This window comes from Cercospora kikuchii, assembly GCF_019650295.1.
Source record: "Cercospora kikuchii DNA, contig_00003, whole genome shotgun sequence".
NCBI classification, from domain to species: domain Eukaryota; kingdom Fungi; phylum Ascomycota; class Dothideomycetes; order Mycosphaerellales; family Mycosphaerellaceae; genus Cercospora; species Cercospora kikuchii.
The window spans coordinates 3708344-3725508 of record NW_025408584.1 but is presented as its reverse complement, the minus strand read 5'-3'; the positions used below and the strand labels follow the sequence as shown (position 1 = coordinate 3725508).

The window sequence follows — 17165 nt, the reverse complement described above, 5'->3', positions numbered from 1 at the left end:
ACAAGCAATGGTGTCTCAGACAGCTCACGGCTGAGCCACTGCACCTCTTTGCTAGGCTTAGAAGCACAGAATGTCTTGCGTTTTTGGAGAAGGCGCTGGTTACTTGCGATCACTAGTCGCATCTCCGATAATCCCTTAAGGCCCGTTTTCGACCTTAGCCAACCTCGTGGGCTACGGAGCTCCTCCTTCTGCATAAAAAGATTTGCTTTCTCTCTCCACTCTCTGCGGATTCTGAGCCGGCAACAATTTGTCGGCTCGCAGTTTTGTGGTCTCGGCATATCAGTCCCATATTCCTTGCCGAGCCGTCCTTCTCCGCCGACTGTTCCCGAAAGTATACCCTGGCCAGCTCGCCACCACAGTGAGCCCATAATGTTACTCAAATACTTCAAAGGTCAGAGGTCACCACTGGCCCGGCCAGATCCGTCGCAAATTTCCTGCATCAGTCCTTGCTCTCGCCGTCTTTCTAGCCTCGATCGCCGACTTGAGGACTGCAAAATGCTCGCAAGGTGCTGGATCATCTCGGTCTTGGTGCTGCTCTCTCGGTCTTGGGCGACAGAGAATGGTAAGTCAAGTCGATCTGGAGCATGATCGTCCGATGCCTTGATCACGACTCTGGGCATTGCTGCATGCTGACCTGCTCATCCTCTCTATCAGGGCGTATATCGCACAATGAACGCAACAACGCTATACTGCGACGAGCGGAAGAACCACCATTGCTAGACCCGCACCATCTGCCTCAGTGCGTCAAACACGAGCCCGGATGCAAAGTCAGCAAAGTGGACACGATCTTGGAACTGTTCGACCCTGTGTCTTGGTTCGTGAACACAGCTGTGAAGGTGAAAAAGCGTGCGGAAGAATATGTCTCAGTGTTTCTCTATCAGGTTCGAGGGGCCTTTCGATCTGCCTTGGTTGATATTCGCCTACTGACATGTGAACCCAGCAAACGTTCGATTGGCAGCACTGTCAAGGTAAGTTATTTCCAACTCTCAGGACTCTGGTGAAGATCGTGACTGACTTGAATCCAGGTAATTCAGAGCACCAATTTGTAAGTGTATTCGCCGAACGACGGTCGTGGCTCCAACGCATCCGCTAATCGTTCGCCACAAGTTCGGCGGTAAAGGCCGATACCACCGCAAGATCCCGAAGAACGAGTGTGAAGAATGGGACATGCTTCCGATCGCCAGTGAGTTCCGCAAGATCTTAGATATGCACAGTGAGCGTCGATTGACAATTGGATCTACCAGACATCAGTATGAACTACGTGCTCCCGGACTCCAAGATCGATAACCATTGCGATATGACTTTCTTCGATGGAAGAGGGTGTACTGGCAACGAAGTGTACAGTATGGTGTTCTTGAACGTCCGTATTCGTCTACCAAAACACTGACTGGGAGACTAGAACTCAAAGGTGAATATGGGGTGCAAATGATCAATGGCCAGTCGTATTGCCATGTCATGCAGTACCCAAAGAGTGTCTTTGTAGGCCCCTGTAGCTGAGAGCACTCTCGGAAGACGTTGAGAAACCACTCTGTGGCCAATAAAAAAAGCAGTGCTCGTTACTGGACATGTGGTGTTCGCGGCTTATATGGTTAGCGTTGGGGGCTTGGCCAACATTGAGAGCCTATAGTGGCGCACCAGAACGGGAGAGACTATCATCTGACCCATCTTCGACTTCCCAGGTAGCTGTGTGTAGGAACAGCTACCGCATCTCTTTCAATATTGATCCCTGCTCGAGGTCCAAGCCAAGCAGTGAGCCCGTCTGGCACGACAGCAGCCTAACCGTAGCTACCTCTGAATGTAACGTCCTCTGATTGCAAACGAAGGTCGCCTAGCCAATGATCGAGGTTTTTCATGGGGTTGAGAGCCAATCTGGTTAGGCGCTCGCACTCAGAGATAGGTGCTTTCCGAAGTATCCACGGTTCGGGCTGTCTTCGTTTGCCGTGGACACGAATGCCTCCTAGGAAAGGCCATCATCTGGGCTGCCTCAGTAGGAGGTAGTCCTGCGAGAAACGTGAACCGGCGAACGGAGATACGATATCGAAGCTGTGCTGCGGCGATCCGTGTCATGTAGCCATGCGCCATGGAGTTCGGATGTCCTGCGGCAGTGAGCACAAGACGGGACTGCCAATACTGCACAGCAGGGCGCTGACAGGTGGAAGTCACAAAGCTGGAAGATGTCGAAAGTTGACGAGCGTCCATGGTGCGCGCTGCACTGCTCTTGAGAGCTGCCGTCTTCCGCATGCCTGCGAGTTCGCACGGCCTCTGCCTTTTGCTGGCCTCTGCTGGCTTCCCGCCACCCGTGTATACATGGGTGTGGAGCGTGGTATATCCCAGAGCCTGCCGTCTTCACAGGTGACACATCATCACTCTCGCCGCGTGTGCAGTCGTCTCGTCGTTCAGACTCTCGGAGCTCGCGGTCAAAAAGGCTTTCCGTACCATGACACAGCGCCGCGCAGGCCGTGCGGCGGGGTTTGCTGGACCTTGTCGGTGAGCATTTCTCCGGCTGCCGTATGCTGTATACAGTAGGCAGCGATACTGAGTTGACCAGGTGGGCAGACGCGTCGAGGCCAAGCACTATCAATAGGACGAGGTCGTGTTTCCTCGGCAGCTTTGACGTGGCTGTCTCCGATCACGGCTGGGTCTGCGAGAAACCATCCCGAGTCAAGGCAAGATCGGCCCGCGTAGAACAAAACAGACATCAACAGAATGGTGAGAAGGTCCGGCGAGGTCGACGACGACGATACCACCGTGACATGTCATGCGACTCCGACATTCCTCCATACGACCAGCACACGTGCGGCAATCCAGCGTCGCAGCTAGAAGCTATCAATAGTAGACTACGACGGTAGCTGGCCCACGACATCCACCTTTGCCCTCCGCCAAGAGCTGCCATAAAGCGATCAAAGTGTACTAGCTCGCATGCTCCAAATAGCTCACAGCTGTGCTGTGCATCTGACGCTGACGCTTGCGTGCAGCTCGCCGACCCTCCATCCTCGCACACGACACGCTGCCAGGAGTACGCTTGGAGTAAGAATGACAAAGATCGGCTGAAGCAATGCCACCTTCCTCCACTCACGCGTCCCGTGTTCGGATCTCGCTTTCCAGACCGCTGACTATAGCTGCTATTGCTGTGCTGTTACTGCTGCTGCGGCCGCTGCAAAGAGGAAAGTGTGCCTCGTATTGCCTGCCCACTGCACTGCACTGGTACTCTTCGAACAGGGACCAAGACGCGAGAGAGAAGTCACTCTCACCGATTGCCACCTGATTCTTTCCATCAGTGTCGTCCTCAAGTGGAGCAGATGGCAAGTATATTAGACAGGTTCTTCCTACTTCCTCTCCCTCTCCCATCAGCACAACAAGCATTCCTCACCACAAAACAGCTACATCTCAATCAGGAATCCAGCATCTCAACATCTCAGCATACCACGCATCAAAATGAAGTTCACTGCAGCACTCCTCTCCATCGCGGCTCTCGCAACCGCCACCACCGTTAGCTACGACGAAGGCTACGACAATGCTGCCCGCAGCTTGACTGCCGTTTCCTGCAGCGACGGCAACACTGGCTTGATCACCAAGGGCTACAGCACACAAGGATCCATCCCGACATTCCCAAACATCGGTGGTTCATGGGAGATTGCTGGCTGGGGATCTCCTCAGGTGAGCTCAATCCGCAACGATACCTCCATACATAACACATGTGCTAACAAATGATCTCTCCAGTGCGGCGCCTGCTACACAGTCTCCTACCAAGGCCGAAGCATCAACGTCGTGGGCATAGACCGCTCCGGCGACGGCCTCAACCTCTCCAAAGCTGCATTGAACACGTTGACTGGCGGGCGGGCCGTGGAAGTTGGAAGAATTGATGCTCAAGTGACCCGCGTCGACTCCGGCGTCTGCGGTCTTCGTGCATCAAAGCGCTCGATTGAGTTCATGGGTTAGACGACGAAAACCCCACCTACCACGATGTGTCGCAACCTACCAAAGATCAAAAGCAGCAACAGTATGATGATGGCATGCATGCACGATGAGAGACACGGCCGCATTGTACGATAGAACATGAGAGAAATGATAATGTAATTCTTCCTAAAAACTTTTTCGTGTATGCCTTCTCGCAACTCTACTTTGTTCGGACCGAGTCTGGCCACTTCTGAACGAACAAGAGTATTTTGATCCTGTGTCTTGTCCATTTGGCTTGAGCACTGAGGCTCAATCAGGTTCCCCTGTGCGCTTTTTCTCGACTCAAGGTAGTGCAATTAACCGTGGCTACCTCTAAATGCGACTCCCTCTGAGTGCGTGCGCCTATCCAGAATGGCTCTCGACGCATGAAAAGCTTTGCCGATTGGCTTAGCGACCTGCCGTTGCACTCAGAGGTAGTTGCATTCAGAGATTGCCACATGTCATTGATTTGACAACTTCAGTCTACTATGAGTAGATGTTGGAAAGCGGTGCAGCGCAGCTCCACTCATGCCCTTCTAGTCTGAGCTGAGGCAGGTGCAGGCCGATATTCCCAGACGATCTCTTCATACCCTGATGTGCTTGCACTCTCTGAACCTCGGACTTCAACAGTGCTGCTGGCATCGATCTCATCCGCTGTGTCTCTGCTGTCTGACTCCTCCTCGTCTGACAACAACGGCCTAAGCTCCTCGTCAAATCTCGATAGGCTCGGATAAGGAGGAGAGTCACTGCCGTCGTCGTTGCGATAGGCATCCGAATTGTGAAAGCCATCTCGTGGCGGCGGGTCAGGCGAAGGCTCTCTCGATCCAGGTGCTTTGATGTAATATCGGATGCACACACCACGACACCTTTCGATATTTGCTTTTCTCAGAAACCTCTCCAAGTGGAGTTGCAGGAATAGCCATTGTTGTTGCTCTTCAGGCTTCAACTCGACCATCAAAACCATCATGCGATCTCTTCCTGAATTCCGATCGTTGCCAGATGCGTCCGGGCGATACAAGACCTGTTCAGGAGCGCCACAGATGTATAGTCCATATCGGCCGAGACCCGATGCTAGCCAAGGAAGACGAGTCAGAAGGTCCTTAATTTTGCGCCTGATGATACGATTCCGGCGTCCCCACACCTCCATTCTGTTGTTCGACAACGGATCCGATCTGTACACGTCTTCTACCCGTGTCATGGCAGGCGCGACCGAGAAGTGAGGAGGAACAAGCGGGTTGCCATCGTAGTGGTCAGAACGTGGCCCTAGATGTAGCCGCTCCACCCTCAGAGTTAAGTAGTCCAGTCTAAATGACCGAGGGAGTGACTCTTGCCTTGCCGCAAGCTCGAAACGTGATAGATCTGTAAGTGCCGTTGAAGCTGTGCAGGACTGGTCAAGAGAATCCGAGTCCATATTTTCAATCCAGTTTTCTGGCGACGCTTCCAAGTCGTGATCGTCTACTGCCTTGCAGTAAAAACGAAGCTGAATACACTGCTCTTGTCCACAGCAAATTTCTTTATATCAACGGATGATGTGTACCTGATGTCGCTGCTCGTGTTCCATAGCGATGTATGCGATGCGTTCCTGACAGCGGACAGTCGGCCGTGCACCGAGAGACCAGGCAAAGTCGAAGATCTCAGTAAAGTGGCTGTCATCGGCGAACTATGTCAAGCGCGCCTGTGACTTCAGAACCAGCGGTACCTTGTGCGTAAGCGCTTTGGACGCTCGCAGATTCGAAAGTTGACAATATCTTCGTACGTCTTCGATCGACGGGAGTCTCCGACCAATCGAGTTTGAAGCGCAGTCACGCACAGAGCGCCAAAGCGAGCGATGACCCGGCCATGGCAAATGCGTACCTCTGATGAAGGCGCCGCGACAGCTGTCGCATACCAATTCCATGGTGTGACTTGGTCAGTGGTCCAATGACACTTGAGAAAGAGGTAACAATCGGCATCGTCGGCTTTGCAAGGCTCCGGCGGTATCGGCATACCAGACTTTCACGGGTTTTGTCTCGCTTGAGCATCCAGCTCTTTCAACTTTTCAACAAGTCGTTCCCGAAGGTATGCACTCAACCCCAAGATTCCCTCGTTCGTGACAACCCGGTAGGTGTTGCCCGCTTGATATCTCCCGGTGCCATCCACAAAGTTGCCATGGGAGTCGAGCTCCAGGCTGCCAAAAATATCCTCAGGGTAGGCAACGCGGCCAAAATCGGGCGGATATCTCTGATCACTAACGTGGATGTACCCGCCCCTCCCAGCGCCGCCCATTCCGCCTTGGGCACTGGCCCCGCCAGCTCCATCTCCGCCAGTACCTCCGCCTCCTCCGTACTCTTTCGTTTTCGTCTTGCGTCGCTGTCGCTGCTGTGAGGGATGGTTGGCGGGGAAGAAGGTGCCCCCACTTCCCAGCGAACTTCCCGCTGAGGACGCGTACATGGCAGCTTGAGCTTGAACTTCGGGATCGTTGGCGGCGTTGTCTTTTATGACCCAGTGCAAGATCTGCAGGAACTCGGGATTCTCCTGGAGGGAGTTCGAGGTCGGCGGCACTTGAGTCGTGGTGCCGATGGCGAGAGACGCAATCGGTGGCTCATTGGGGAGGTACGATAGGAGATACTGTTTGGTGGACGAGTTTGGGACATTGTGAACATACTGTACAAGTCAGCTATTGTCAGTACTCCTTCGAGCTCTATTTATGCATACGATATGCTCGTTGTTTGGGAGCGTTGACAGAGCTCTTCTCAACGTGAAGGGGCTGGGCCTGGCGATCAGACGCAGACTCTGGAAAGACAAGGCGGGTCGCGCTGCTGTAAGGAGTGTCGCCATGGTCGATGCTGCGCTCTGCACTGTGATGGAAGAGAACAGGAATGAAGCTATCGGCCAATGGCATATTTTGCGAGTATGCTGACGTCGATGACCAGGGTGCAGGAAGGAGCTCTGGCCATCACCGGCGCCAGCTCCGTTTGTGCTTACCTTTCGAGCGCCTCCATCGACATCGACCACCAAAACAGAATCCGCAGGACCGACTGGTTGATCAGGAGCTAAGGCAGTCTGACCACAGAGCGATGCTCGGCGTATGCGTTTGTAGGTAGCGCCCTACTCGCAGAGGTCATTTGACCCTCCCTGGCTCGAAGTCCTGAAACAGAATCGAGGCACCCAGAAAACATCAAGACTTACGCGAGTTGCGAGATCTTTCTCGAGGCCTGAACAGAGACTCAGAAAATATCCGTGCACGGGGCGTGAAATTGTATTGCACGAGTGGACTTGTCTATCCCATGATGAAAATCTGAGGCAGCAAAGGATTTCTCCATTTCAAGACTCAGTACGAGCAGCCGAGCTCTGGCTGAAGGATGCGCAGCTGACCAGCACCATACCATCTTTTAACCGCAGCTTCTGAATCTTCAGTAGGTGTAAATAAGCTGCACTGTTCACTCAAAACACGTAAACGATGCATCACGGAGGTGGCGGCTCTGGCGCCGGCGACGTCGGTGGCCATTCGCACGGAGACACTGGGCACTCTCACATCGACTCTGGTCATCACCATCATGACTTCGCTACGCACGGGCACAACCACCACGGCCATCAAGGCCACCATCATGATGACCACGACGAGCACCATCACCATCGACATGATGATGATCCAGAAAGCCCCATCTACGGTATCCATCCGCCACCATACACAAGTGGTCCGTACATATACGGAACAGTACCACCCACGGAACCACGGACACAGCGAGTAACATGCTCATGCTCTCGATGCCAACGCAGTTCTCCGACCTCACAAGCTCTATCGATACTGGTCTTCTGCACAATCGCAATAACGATGATAATATGCATGATGCTCATGTCAACAGAGTCAAGGCACGATTGTCGTTGGTGTCAATAATGATTTCTGTTCATCTGGTCACTACATCTAGTAGTACAAAACATCCCAGTGGTCACCCTCATCCTATCGAAAACGTTAGTACAAATTCCAAAGCAAGCACACGATTACTCGACTTACGCAATAGATGTTACCAGAAGCAGCCCTCCACTGAGGATATCCATCACCACGGTTTCCGATTCTCTCGAACCTCGTGGTAATATAGTTGTTCAGCGCGGTGTTCTTTCGGAAATCAAGCTTGTAGCCATTTCCGTGGCTATAAGTGCCGCCAGCATGGCCTGTTTCGGTGCCGCCCGTGATAATCAGCGAGCATCCGCAAGCTCCCTTGAGTGTGATGGCGCCGTCGACGGTACCGGAGAGGAGACCATCGTAGGATGTGCAGCGTGGGTTGCTCTTGCTTGTGCAGCCGCCTGATGAAGAGGAGGTGATTCCCGCTCCACTAAGTCTACTCGCAGCTTCGGATTGTGACAAAGGTGTTCCGCTGCGCTTCTCTTCAGCTGGGGCGGCGGTGGCCGCGAGCGCGAAGGCTGCGAGGGATGTGGCGATGGTGGAGAACTGTCTGGTGTCAAAATCTGACAAGCTTGTTACGCATCGATTGTGTACCAACCTTCATGATTACGGATTGCAGATTGATTCCAGACTGTAGAAGATTGCACTGTGAAGTCGTGATACCCTCTCACCCTCCCTTCAACAACTCTTTAAATACACCTCCCACCTCGACGATCACAACACAACCACAACCTCTCATTCCTAGCACGAGGACCAAAAGCCGCACGTTTCAGGAAGGTAGCACCTCTTAGAGACGCTATTCTAGAAGATTGCGAAACCAATGCAGGATCTCGCCTACGGTGTCTGTCTATAGGACAGCCAAGAGCCGATCACTTGCAGATCACCCAGGGCAGATCAGCATGCCAAGAGCCCGGCTTAGACAACTCGCAAGGCGAAGTGCTTACCATGCCGTGCCATGCTTGACGGATTGAAGCGTCTGCAGGGAAAGGGCTTCACAGGATTTTGTCTTTGGTGGTGTGTTGTGCAGCATGGCGAGTGGCTAGGCTGGATCTGGTTTAGAACGCGTTTGGGTTACAGAATGGAGGGACATACCTTCGGTTTTGGGCGTTTACTAGTGACACGTGAAACGATCATTCGTCCTTCTATGGCACGTTGCATCTCTTCGGCCGATTTCCTGATTTACCACCTGCTTCTCTGCTTTTCCTTGCGCTTTCCTGCCACCGAGGGTCAAGATCTGGTGAGTGGGGAATTGTTCGAGCAATGGAGTAGACCCTTTGGGCGTCTATTTCTCCAGAATTCACACCGAGATGCAGCTAATGAGTGCGAACATGGCCTGGAACCTGAAGATTTTGGCCAACTAAGAGCATCTCCTCATAACGCATTGCTCTGGATTCCGGGACATCTAAGGGCTAACGAGGGTAAAGATGGAGCGGATCGAGAATCAAAAGATGTTTCGGGAGGGCCAATCCATAATTGGTCTCTCTGAGATTTTAAAAATGAACATCTGAGAGCCAACGAGGGGCATCATTCTGGTGAAATGAGAATTATTAAATCTCAGAGGAGACTGATACCGGTACAATTATCTGGGCTTTCCAACGATCCAGAGCCAACGAGGGTGAAGCACCTGGCGAAACGCGATCTCAGTGATCCTGAGAGACGACGATTTTGGATCCTGGCCTTCGGAGTCTCCTGCACGAGCATTCCCGCGTGTGCTATGTGCTCATGCTGGTCCACGTGCCCTAATTGAGCTTCTTGAACCTACCCTCCCCTCCAGCTTCGCTTGCTAATCATCCAAAGGACCTGGACAACTCAGCCCAGCTTTCCAATCAAAGCCCGGTTCGTATCCATATTTCCCAGATGCATATTACTTTGTTGAAGATCAACTGTCTCTGACGGCACCGCGACTGCACTTTTCCTGCACGTCGACCACTGAGCTCGAATGTCCATCGGTATTCTGCTACAATGAATCCAGTCAACCATGCTCTCGTGCATTGAACCAACCGCGACCACCGATTGCGACTGCGAATAAGGCGCTGCATGTGCTGCAGGCAAGACAACCGAATCTCAAGACTCCGTATCATCGCCAGCAGCACCGGATTCCTCAAATAAGAGCTCATCTTCAGAGATATCAACAGCGCCAGCAGCGGTTACCCCCTCCTCGTACGCTGCGGCCTCTGGATCATTGGACAGCCCGAGTTGTCTCACGCCATCGCTCAAAGCACTCGTTGCTTCTTGACGCGCCCGGAGCTGCTTCTCAAGTCGAGAGATCCTGATGTTTCGGCCATGCGGTGCTTCCCAGATGTGCTCATCGCCACCTTTCCAGGCACCGTTACGCTTACAGAAAGCCATGAACGCTGCCCAGTTCGGGTCCTGATCCAAGACATCTGGGTTTCCGATGATGATCATAGCTTGCTTCGCGCGTGTGAGAGCGACGTTGAATCTCTTAGGTTCGTGGATGACTCCCAATCCTCGAGCGATGTCTTGGTCTAGGAACCGGTTGCGAGTGCGCGTGGTACATATGATGACCACCCGAAATTCAAGGCCCTGGAAAGCCTGATGTGGGCGTTAGCCAGTATCACACAGACTCGTGCACACGCCTCAGCCAGGAACGATTAAGGCTCCTGTTGCATGGTTGAGGGATTGAAAGCTTACCTCGAGTGGTCCAACGTTCACAGCTGCCATGATGAATCCTTGAGCTCTTGCCTTGGCTCGGAGCAATTTGACCTGAGCGCTGAAGGGGCTCATGATGCACACTTCCGCTGCCGAGACTCCCTGCTTCAAAAATGATCGAGCAAGATCGACTGCGATATCTGCTTCCCCGACGTTGTACCAGCCGCCTCCATCCCGCTCGATTTCATCCGGTCCTCTGTGGTCATGGAAGACAACTGGGATGTCACGACCCTCAAAGCCAGGCCAGTCGAGCAAGGCATCTGTATCTTCGGCTACCGGCTCAAGTGTATCGTGATAAAACAGAGCGGAGGGAATAGCGAGGATTCCGGGATGAGACCGATAGTTGCGTATTAGATCCACGAAAGGGGGCCTCAGGATTGGGAGCATATCGCTTGTGAGTCGTGGTATGTGGCCACCTTTCTCCTTCGCCCGTGCAAGAGGATGGCTAGAGTACAGACTTCGGCCTAGCAAGCCCTCGAAGAGTGATCTCCGCAAGGCAGATTTCTTGTTGGCTGTCCGCGGACCAAGCTGATTCTGGTCACCTACCAAAACAACCTGAGGCTCACGCACAAAATTGCTTTTGGGAGAAGGCGGCGCCACGACGAGTAGAGGAATGAGAGTTTCAGGCTCCGTGGCTTGCGCGGCTTCGTCTATGATCAATGTGTCCCAGTGAAGCAGCAACGTGGGACTCGCACTTCGAGGATGATACGCAGAGTATATGCCAAGCTCATGGCTGAAGAGGTCGGCATTAGTGAGTCGAGATCTCCGTAGCAGCTCTGCATCGCGAGTTGTTGTCACCACGACTTGCTTTCGCATGAACTCAGCGAAGGGAGGTATCGAGAAGATGCGATCATCAACGTAGCAGAATGGCAGGATGGCGTTTGGCACCTCTGGGAAACTTCGAGCAACGGAGTTCAGGCGGAGTAATTCCTTTGGCGATAGGCGAGAGCTCAAGCGTCGAACCAGGGTATCGGCGGCCGAATCGGATGGCGCACATATGAGGAGATGCCTCGTTTCGTCCTGTTCAGTACCATCAGCGCCGTCTGGACAGGTGATTGGGTTGGGGGTGTCTTCACCTGCGCCAAGAGCTGTAGTGCAAGCTCAACAACGGTTTTAGTTTTACCCGTCCCAGGGGGACCAGAGATGAGGTAAGGCACACGGCCATAGTCCTCGTACAAGATTGTGTTGATTGCTCGCATCTGCTCGTGATTCAATAAAGGGTCGATCAGGTCGAGATCGTAATGAGCAGCATTGAGGCTTCTCTGAAGTGTACCATCTTTGGGTTCTGGGAATAGCATGCGTTGCAGCCACTCATTCTCACACTCTAGCCGTGTGCAGACCTCTAGAGCAGCAGCCTGCAGGGCAGCATGGCGAGAGGTCTGCAACGTGAAGCAAATGTTGAAAAATCGGCTTGCTGGGACAAAGTTATCGATCCTCAAATGGAGAGTCTCGTTGAAGCGATCAACAAGCCAGACGACTGCGTCGTAACAGATATCCAATCGGCCAGGTAGACGCTCGCCTCTGTTGTTCACAATACCTGAAGATGTAATGACGTTGCCACTCTGATCGTAGCGGATCTGGCGCACATTGACAATGTCGCCCACCTCAATGGGAAGGAAGCTCTCGCGCAGACCTGGAACGAGAAGCCTGTGTGTGGAAAATGAAACATCTTCAGGCTGTTCAGTATCAGCAGCGCACTTCTCCAGTCCCCAGATGGCGCGGAACGTGGAATGGTCCCGACAAGTGAATTACATTTTGCCAGAGAGGCACTTGATAAAGCGCGTACCTCTCGCAGTCTTTCAGCTGTGCGGCTGTCTCTCGTTGCAGAGCTGCTCTGAAAAACTGATCATAGTTGTGCTGCTCTAATGCTGCCGCCTCGTCTATTGGTGGTGAAAGCACCAGAGTCGGCGCTGGGCGGGCGCTGAAGAACGACCCAGCAAACGCCGCAACGTAGGCATCGAAGTTGATCCATGGCGCTGGTCTGCACGCAACGCGATGTGCTGGAGCTTCGTTGACTTGTTTCAACGCGAGCGGAATGTATGGCTCTGCGTACACGTCAAGATGTGAGGCAGGCTGAGATGCGCTGCTGTTGTCTGGCATTATTCGAGAAGGTGCATCTTGCTCTTGTGATGACTCGTGGTGACTGAGAGAAAAGTGAGAGATGCTGCTGCAATGCTGTATCGTGTAATGAAGTCTATGGTCAGTGGAATAAGTCAAGTCTAGACGTTGTTTGTGATGAAGTCGAGAACGGCCGTCGTAACGAACGTGTTCGCGTAGCACAGAAACCAATCGCAGCACTAACGCAGGGCTTCCGATGCCGGAGCAGGCCGAGCTTGGACATTTTGTTTGGTCGAGCGAGCCAAAAGTTGTGCTGGCCACTGGTATTTCGAAATATTACTCACCGCAATAACAATCCCCTCTCCGCTCTTCATCTCCATCACAATGGCCTCCAAGAACGCGACCCGAGCTCTGCGCGCCTCGTTGAGGCAGCTCAAGGCGCCGCAGGTGCAGCAGCGCACCTTCATCACCGCCGTGCAGGGCAGCAAGCAGCAGGGCGTCCGCTCAGCCCAGCGAGCGGCCACATCTGCCATTGTGCACCAGAGCAGAGGCAAGAAGACCGTCGACTTCGCCGGAGACAAGGAGGTCGTCTACGGTATGCTGCACATCACGTTTGGGGAGCCATTGGGCATGCACTAACGCGCAATGCAGAGCGCGCCGACTGGCCCCGTGAGAAGCTCTTGGTACGTGGACGAGCTCCAATACACCTCAATGGCAGCTGGGAGCTCCCAATCTCGCCAGCACAAGGTCTAACAGCGCGGTGCAGGACTACTTCAAGAACGACACCCTCGCTCTCATCGGCTACGGATCGCAAGGCCACGGCCAGGGTCTGAACCTCCGCGACAACGGCCTCAATGTCATCGTCGGTGTGAGAAAGAACGGCTCCAGCTGGAAAGAGGCGCAACAAGATGGCTGGGTTGAGGGCAAGAACCTCTTCGACATCGACGAGGCCATCTCGAGGGGTACCATCATCATGAACCTCCTCTCTGATGCCGCCCAGTCGGAGACGTGGCCACACATCAAGCCCCAGATCACCAAGGGCAAGGTACGTGCGGGAGAGGTGTCACCTCCGCAGCGAGATACTGACTAGCTACAGACCCTCTACTTCTCCCATGGTTTCTCCCCAGTCTTTAAGGACCAGACCAAGGTGGAAGTGCCAAAGGACGTGGATGTCATCCTCGTTGCGCCAAAGGGCTCTGGCCGTACCGTCCGCACCCTCTTCCGCGAGGGCCGTGGTATCAACAGCTCCGTCGCTGTCTGGCAAGACGTGACCGGCAAGGCCGAGGAGAAGGCCATCGCCCTCGGCGTGGCTGTCGGCTCCGGCTACATGTACAAGACCACCTTCGAGAAGGAGGTCTACTCCGATCTCTACGGTGAGCGTGGTTGCTTGATGGGTGGTATCCACGGCATGTTCCTCGCCCAGTACGAGATCCTCCGCGAGAACGGCCACTCTCCCTCTGAGGCCTTCAACGAGACCGTCGAGGAGGCCACTCAATCCCTCTACCCTCTGATCGGCGCGAACGGCATGGACTACATGTACGAGGCCTGCTCCACCACCGCTCGTCGTGGTGCCATTGACTGGAGCAAGCGCTTCAAGGATGCCCTCAAGCCAGTCTTCGCCGACCTCTACGACTCCGTCAAGACCGGCAAGGAGACCCAGCGCACCATGGAATACGCCGGTCGTCCAGACTACCGCCAAGCATTCGAGAAGGAGATGGAGGAGATCCGCAACCTCGAGATCTGGAGAGCCGGCAAGGCTGTCCGCAGCCTGCGCCCAGAGAACCAGTAGAAAGAGACGGCATGTATATCAACGTGGTGTGCACGACAGCTTTTTGATGTCATTTGCAAACCTGTTTTGTCCTTGGGGAGTTCTTGTCTGCGTATGTGGAAGGCATCTGGATCGGTTCTCTCAAAAGCACGGCTGTAATCTAGAATGTCCCACCACCGCGAAGCTGTTGTACTTCTTATTAGAAAGGCTGCGTGTAGTGACAGGTGCAAAGGGAGGAGCTCGATGTCTGCAATTCCATATAAACTGTGACAATACTTTTCTGGCGCCATAACAGTAGCTGCACCGCGCTTGTTTCACCCAGTAAGCGCGCCCACATCAACTCGCTTAGACTTACCTTTCAAGCTTAGAAGCCGAGGAAGAACTAGAAAAAGCAAGAATGGAAGAAACGGGTCATCTCTCGCTCACATGGAAAGTGGTTGGTGGAAGGATTCCATCTAGCAGTGCATTTCGTGGCTTGCATGGCGGCCGGGTGAAAGTTAGCGGCATACGCACGCAAACCGTGATCCGAATAACAACCACTAGGCTACTTATAGTCTCAGAGTCCAAAGGGATCGACGACAAGGTCAAAGCCCTAAAAGACTTGTGACTTCTAGTACATGCGCCGCATGACTCGTTTCCTTTTTTGTGTCCCAAATTTCTTCGCTTTGTGCATCATGCATGCATGTAGATGATGGGTGATGCGCACATACTGTGGTTCTGCTCCAGTTCGAAATTCCTGTTAGCAAGTAGATGCATTCGGTCGAGTGATGAGCAGTACAAGAGCTCTCGGGAGCATAGCGTGGTCAGAAGCGGCGCGCGATCCGAGAAACTGTTTCTTTGACGGCGGCGATAGAGGTGGAGTTGGAAAAGTATTGGCATCCTGCGGACCCGCTTTCGATGTGCGCCTCGCGAGCCGATGGTTCTCAGCTGCAGGCGCCACGTCCGAGAGTCTAAGTTGTTTTGGGAGAGTCGTATAGCACTGACTTAATTTGTTGAAATCCAAAGCTCTGCTGGCATGCTGCAGGCTGCTGCAGCGATGTCCGGAAGCGCAGCCGAAGAGCTGACGAGTGCATATTCACTCCGCCCAGACTATTGGCGAATCGCGAGAGAGCTGTGCACATGTGGAACGCCGTCATGTGCCAAGCTGTCGTCAAGTCGCTGTCCAGAGTTCTGGTGCTAGTTTGAGCCTTTTGTGCCCGGCTGCTACTGAGTCGTGATCGTCAAACTTCATGTTGTGATGCGGACCATATAGTCATGGAGTCTGATACGGTTTCGAAGGATCCATACCGAAGCCTTGGGGGTTCGAGTTGACGGAGCCTGTGCTCTCTTCAGAGCTCAGACTGGGCTTGGGCCCTATTAGCGGCGGAGTATTTGTGGAGTGATGTGACGCCGTTTGGTGACGAGCCTGGTGTGGACTCGGTTCCAGTGTCGAGAGCATGTGAGATGCTCCACCTTGCTGGTACTCTGGGATGGAGGAGCCCCTACTCTCGTCGGAGCTCATGGAGTGGCTGTGGACCAGGTGGGCGTGATTGGGATGGGCGTGCGCAGGGCCATTGACACCTGGGCGCGATGACACTTCCAAAATGGCTTGGATAGGAGGCAAGCGGTGGTCGATGGCATTGCCTGGCGGGGGTCCAGGAGGCAATTGCTGTTGCATATTGGGCTGGATTCCGTATGCGCCATCGCGCACTTGCCGCAGAAGTAGGAAGATGTCGTCGTATGAGCTCGTCCTGATGCGTTGGAAAATGTCGAGGGCCTCCGCTTCCGGTCGCGTCTGCACGAAGGCGAGCAGTTCACGGATGTGATCTCGTTCTTGCTCGAGCAGCTGATTTCGGCGCCGAAGGGCGGACCAGCGACTCTCGCCTTCTTCTGCTTCGTATTGACACTCGGTGCGAAGATTCTGGCATCTCGAGCAAGATGGCCTGCAGATTGACGTGAGCATGTGAAACGATCCTTGGGCGGCATTATATTCTTACCTGAGACCGTCGCACTGAGAGAGGTTAGTGGATCAGTGGTTGGGGCAAGAACGAGAGGGCGGCGAGCGACCTACTCGAGATTTTCTGCGCCTGCACGCAGAGCACGCGCTTTCGATCAGCGTGCGCTTGGGACGGCCGCTCGGGGGTCTCGTCGGGCCAGGAGCGCTGGAGTTGTTGGAGTTGCTGGCGCCATCCTTGGAGGCGTCGCCGGACGAGGTGCGAGCTGCAAGCAGCGGGCGAGAATGTCCTGGTTGGGACATTCAGGATGGAAGCCGGCAGGCGCTGACCATGTGGGAGTCTGTTTTGTCGTCTGCTGGTGGCAGCGGCCGCGAGGAAGGTGTACGGAAGCGCCTGGTGAGTTGAAGTGTCAAGGCACGTTCCGGACAAGCAGCCGAGAAGGTGAAAGGGCCTTCTTTTCCGTGTTGCTTGAGTCCCTACTTTGGCTGTTATTGGATCGCCGATTCATCGTGTCCGCTGAGATGGAACGCCACAGACCGCCGTGCACAGATGGAGAGCAGCACGCAGGCTCGGTAGTGGTTCGGTCGCTGCCGCTAGCCAGACGGCCACTCGCGGCCATGGGTGGCAGATGACAGCAGCGCTTGGGGGCGCATATAAAATCAGAAGGCATCATCTCGAGTTCGACGGGGCCGACGACGAGCACAACACCACCACACGCCCGACCGTCTTCCCTACGCAGGCCGCGACGATGACTACAGACCAACACGCGAGTGGGAGCCACGGTGGCTGGTGGAGGGCGCGGCAGCATGCCTGTCGCTGCGTGCTCGCTCGCGCGCATGTGGTCCCAGCACGCAGCACGGCGCAGGTGCCGACGTGAAGGACGGTGTTGCGTTGCCAATGTTTCTCCAGGCTGTCA

General features: G+C 54.2%; 7 protein-coding genes across 7 annotated transcripts; 2 read left to right on the top strand and 5 right to left on the bottom strand.

Annotated features, from left to right (window-relative positions):
• Window positions 1-3435: 3435 nt before the first annotated feature.
• CKM354_000584000 (uncharacterized protein) lies at window positions 3436-3939 on the top strand (the record flags this gene model as incomplete). The annotated part of the gene is made up of 2 exons (XM_044801130.1): window positions 3436-3657; window positions 3721-3939. The coding sequence occupies 2 exons, from the start codon at window positions 3436-3438 to the stop codon at window positions 3937-3939; spliced, it is 441 nt and encodes a 146-aa protein (XP_044657065.1).
• A 523-nt stretch (window positions 3940-4462) lies between these two features.
• On the bottom strand, window positions 4463-5347 carry CKM354_000583900 (uncharacterized protein; the record flags this gene model as incomplete). Its single annotated transcript, XM_044801129.1, has 1 exon — window positions 4463-5347. One exon carries the CDS (start codon window positions 5345-5347, stop codon window positions 4463-4465), a length of 885 nt encoding a protein of 294 aa, XP_044657064.1.
• A 584-nt stretch (window positions 5348-5931) lies between these two features.
• Window positions 5932-6753, bottom strand: CKM354_000583800 (uncharacterized protein; the record flags this gene model as incomplete). The annotated part of the gene is made up of 2 exons (XM_044801128.1): window positions 5932-6579; window positions 6631-6753. The coding sequence occupies 2 exons, from the start codon at window positions 6751-6753 to the stop codon at window positions 5932-5934; spliced, it is 771 nt and encodes a 256-aa protein (XP_044657063.1).
• A 1087-nt stretch (window positions 6754-7840) lies between these two features.
• CKM354_000583700 (uncharacterized protein) lies at window positions 7841-8423 on the bottom strand (the record flags this gene model as incomplete). Its single annotated transcript, XM_044801127.1, has 3 exons — window positions 7841-7876; window positions 7931-8365; window positions 8418-8423. 3 exons carry the CDS (start codon window positions 8421-8423, stop codon window positions 7841-7843), a joined length of 477 nt encoding a protein of 158 aa, XP_044657062.1.
• A 1460-nt stretch (window positions 8424-9883) lies between these two features.
• On the bottom strand, window positions 9884-12589 carry CKM354_000583600 (uncharacterized protein; the record flags this gene model as incomplete). Its single annotated transcript, XM_044801126.1, has 4 exons — window positions 9884-10372; window positions 10472-11509; window positions 11566-12165; window positions 12242-12589. The coding sequence occupies 4 exons, from the start codon at window positions 12587-12589 to the stop codon at window positions 9884-9886; spliced, it is 2475 nt and encodes an 824-aa protein (XP_044657061.1).
• Window positions 12590-12931: 342 nt separating this feature from the next.
• Window positions 12932-14336, top strand: CKM354_000583500 (ketol-acid reductoisomerase; the record flags this gene model as incomplete). The annotated part of the gene is made up of 4 exons (XM_044801125.1): window positions 12932-13142; window positions 13199-13230; window positions 13314-13592; window positions 13644-14336. The coding sequence occupies 4 exons, from the start codon at window positions 12932-12934 to the stop codon at window positions 14334-14336; spliced, it is 1215 nt and encodes a 404-aa protein (XP_044657060.1).
• Window positions 14337-15567: 1231 nt separating this feature from the next.
• Window positions 15568-16551, bottom strand: CKM354_000583400 (uncharacterized protein; the record flags this gene model as incomplete). Its single annotated transcript, XM_044801124.1, has 3 exons — window positions 15568-16237; window positions 16292-16305; window positions 16366-16551. The coding sequence occupies 3 exons, from the start codon at window positions 16549-16551 to the stop codon at window positions 15568-15570; spliced, it is 870 nt and encodes a 289-aa protein (XP_044657059.1).
• Between the last annotated feature and the right edge of the window lie 614 nt (window positions 16552-17165).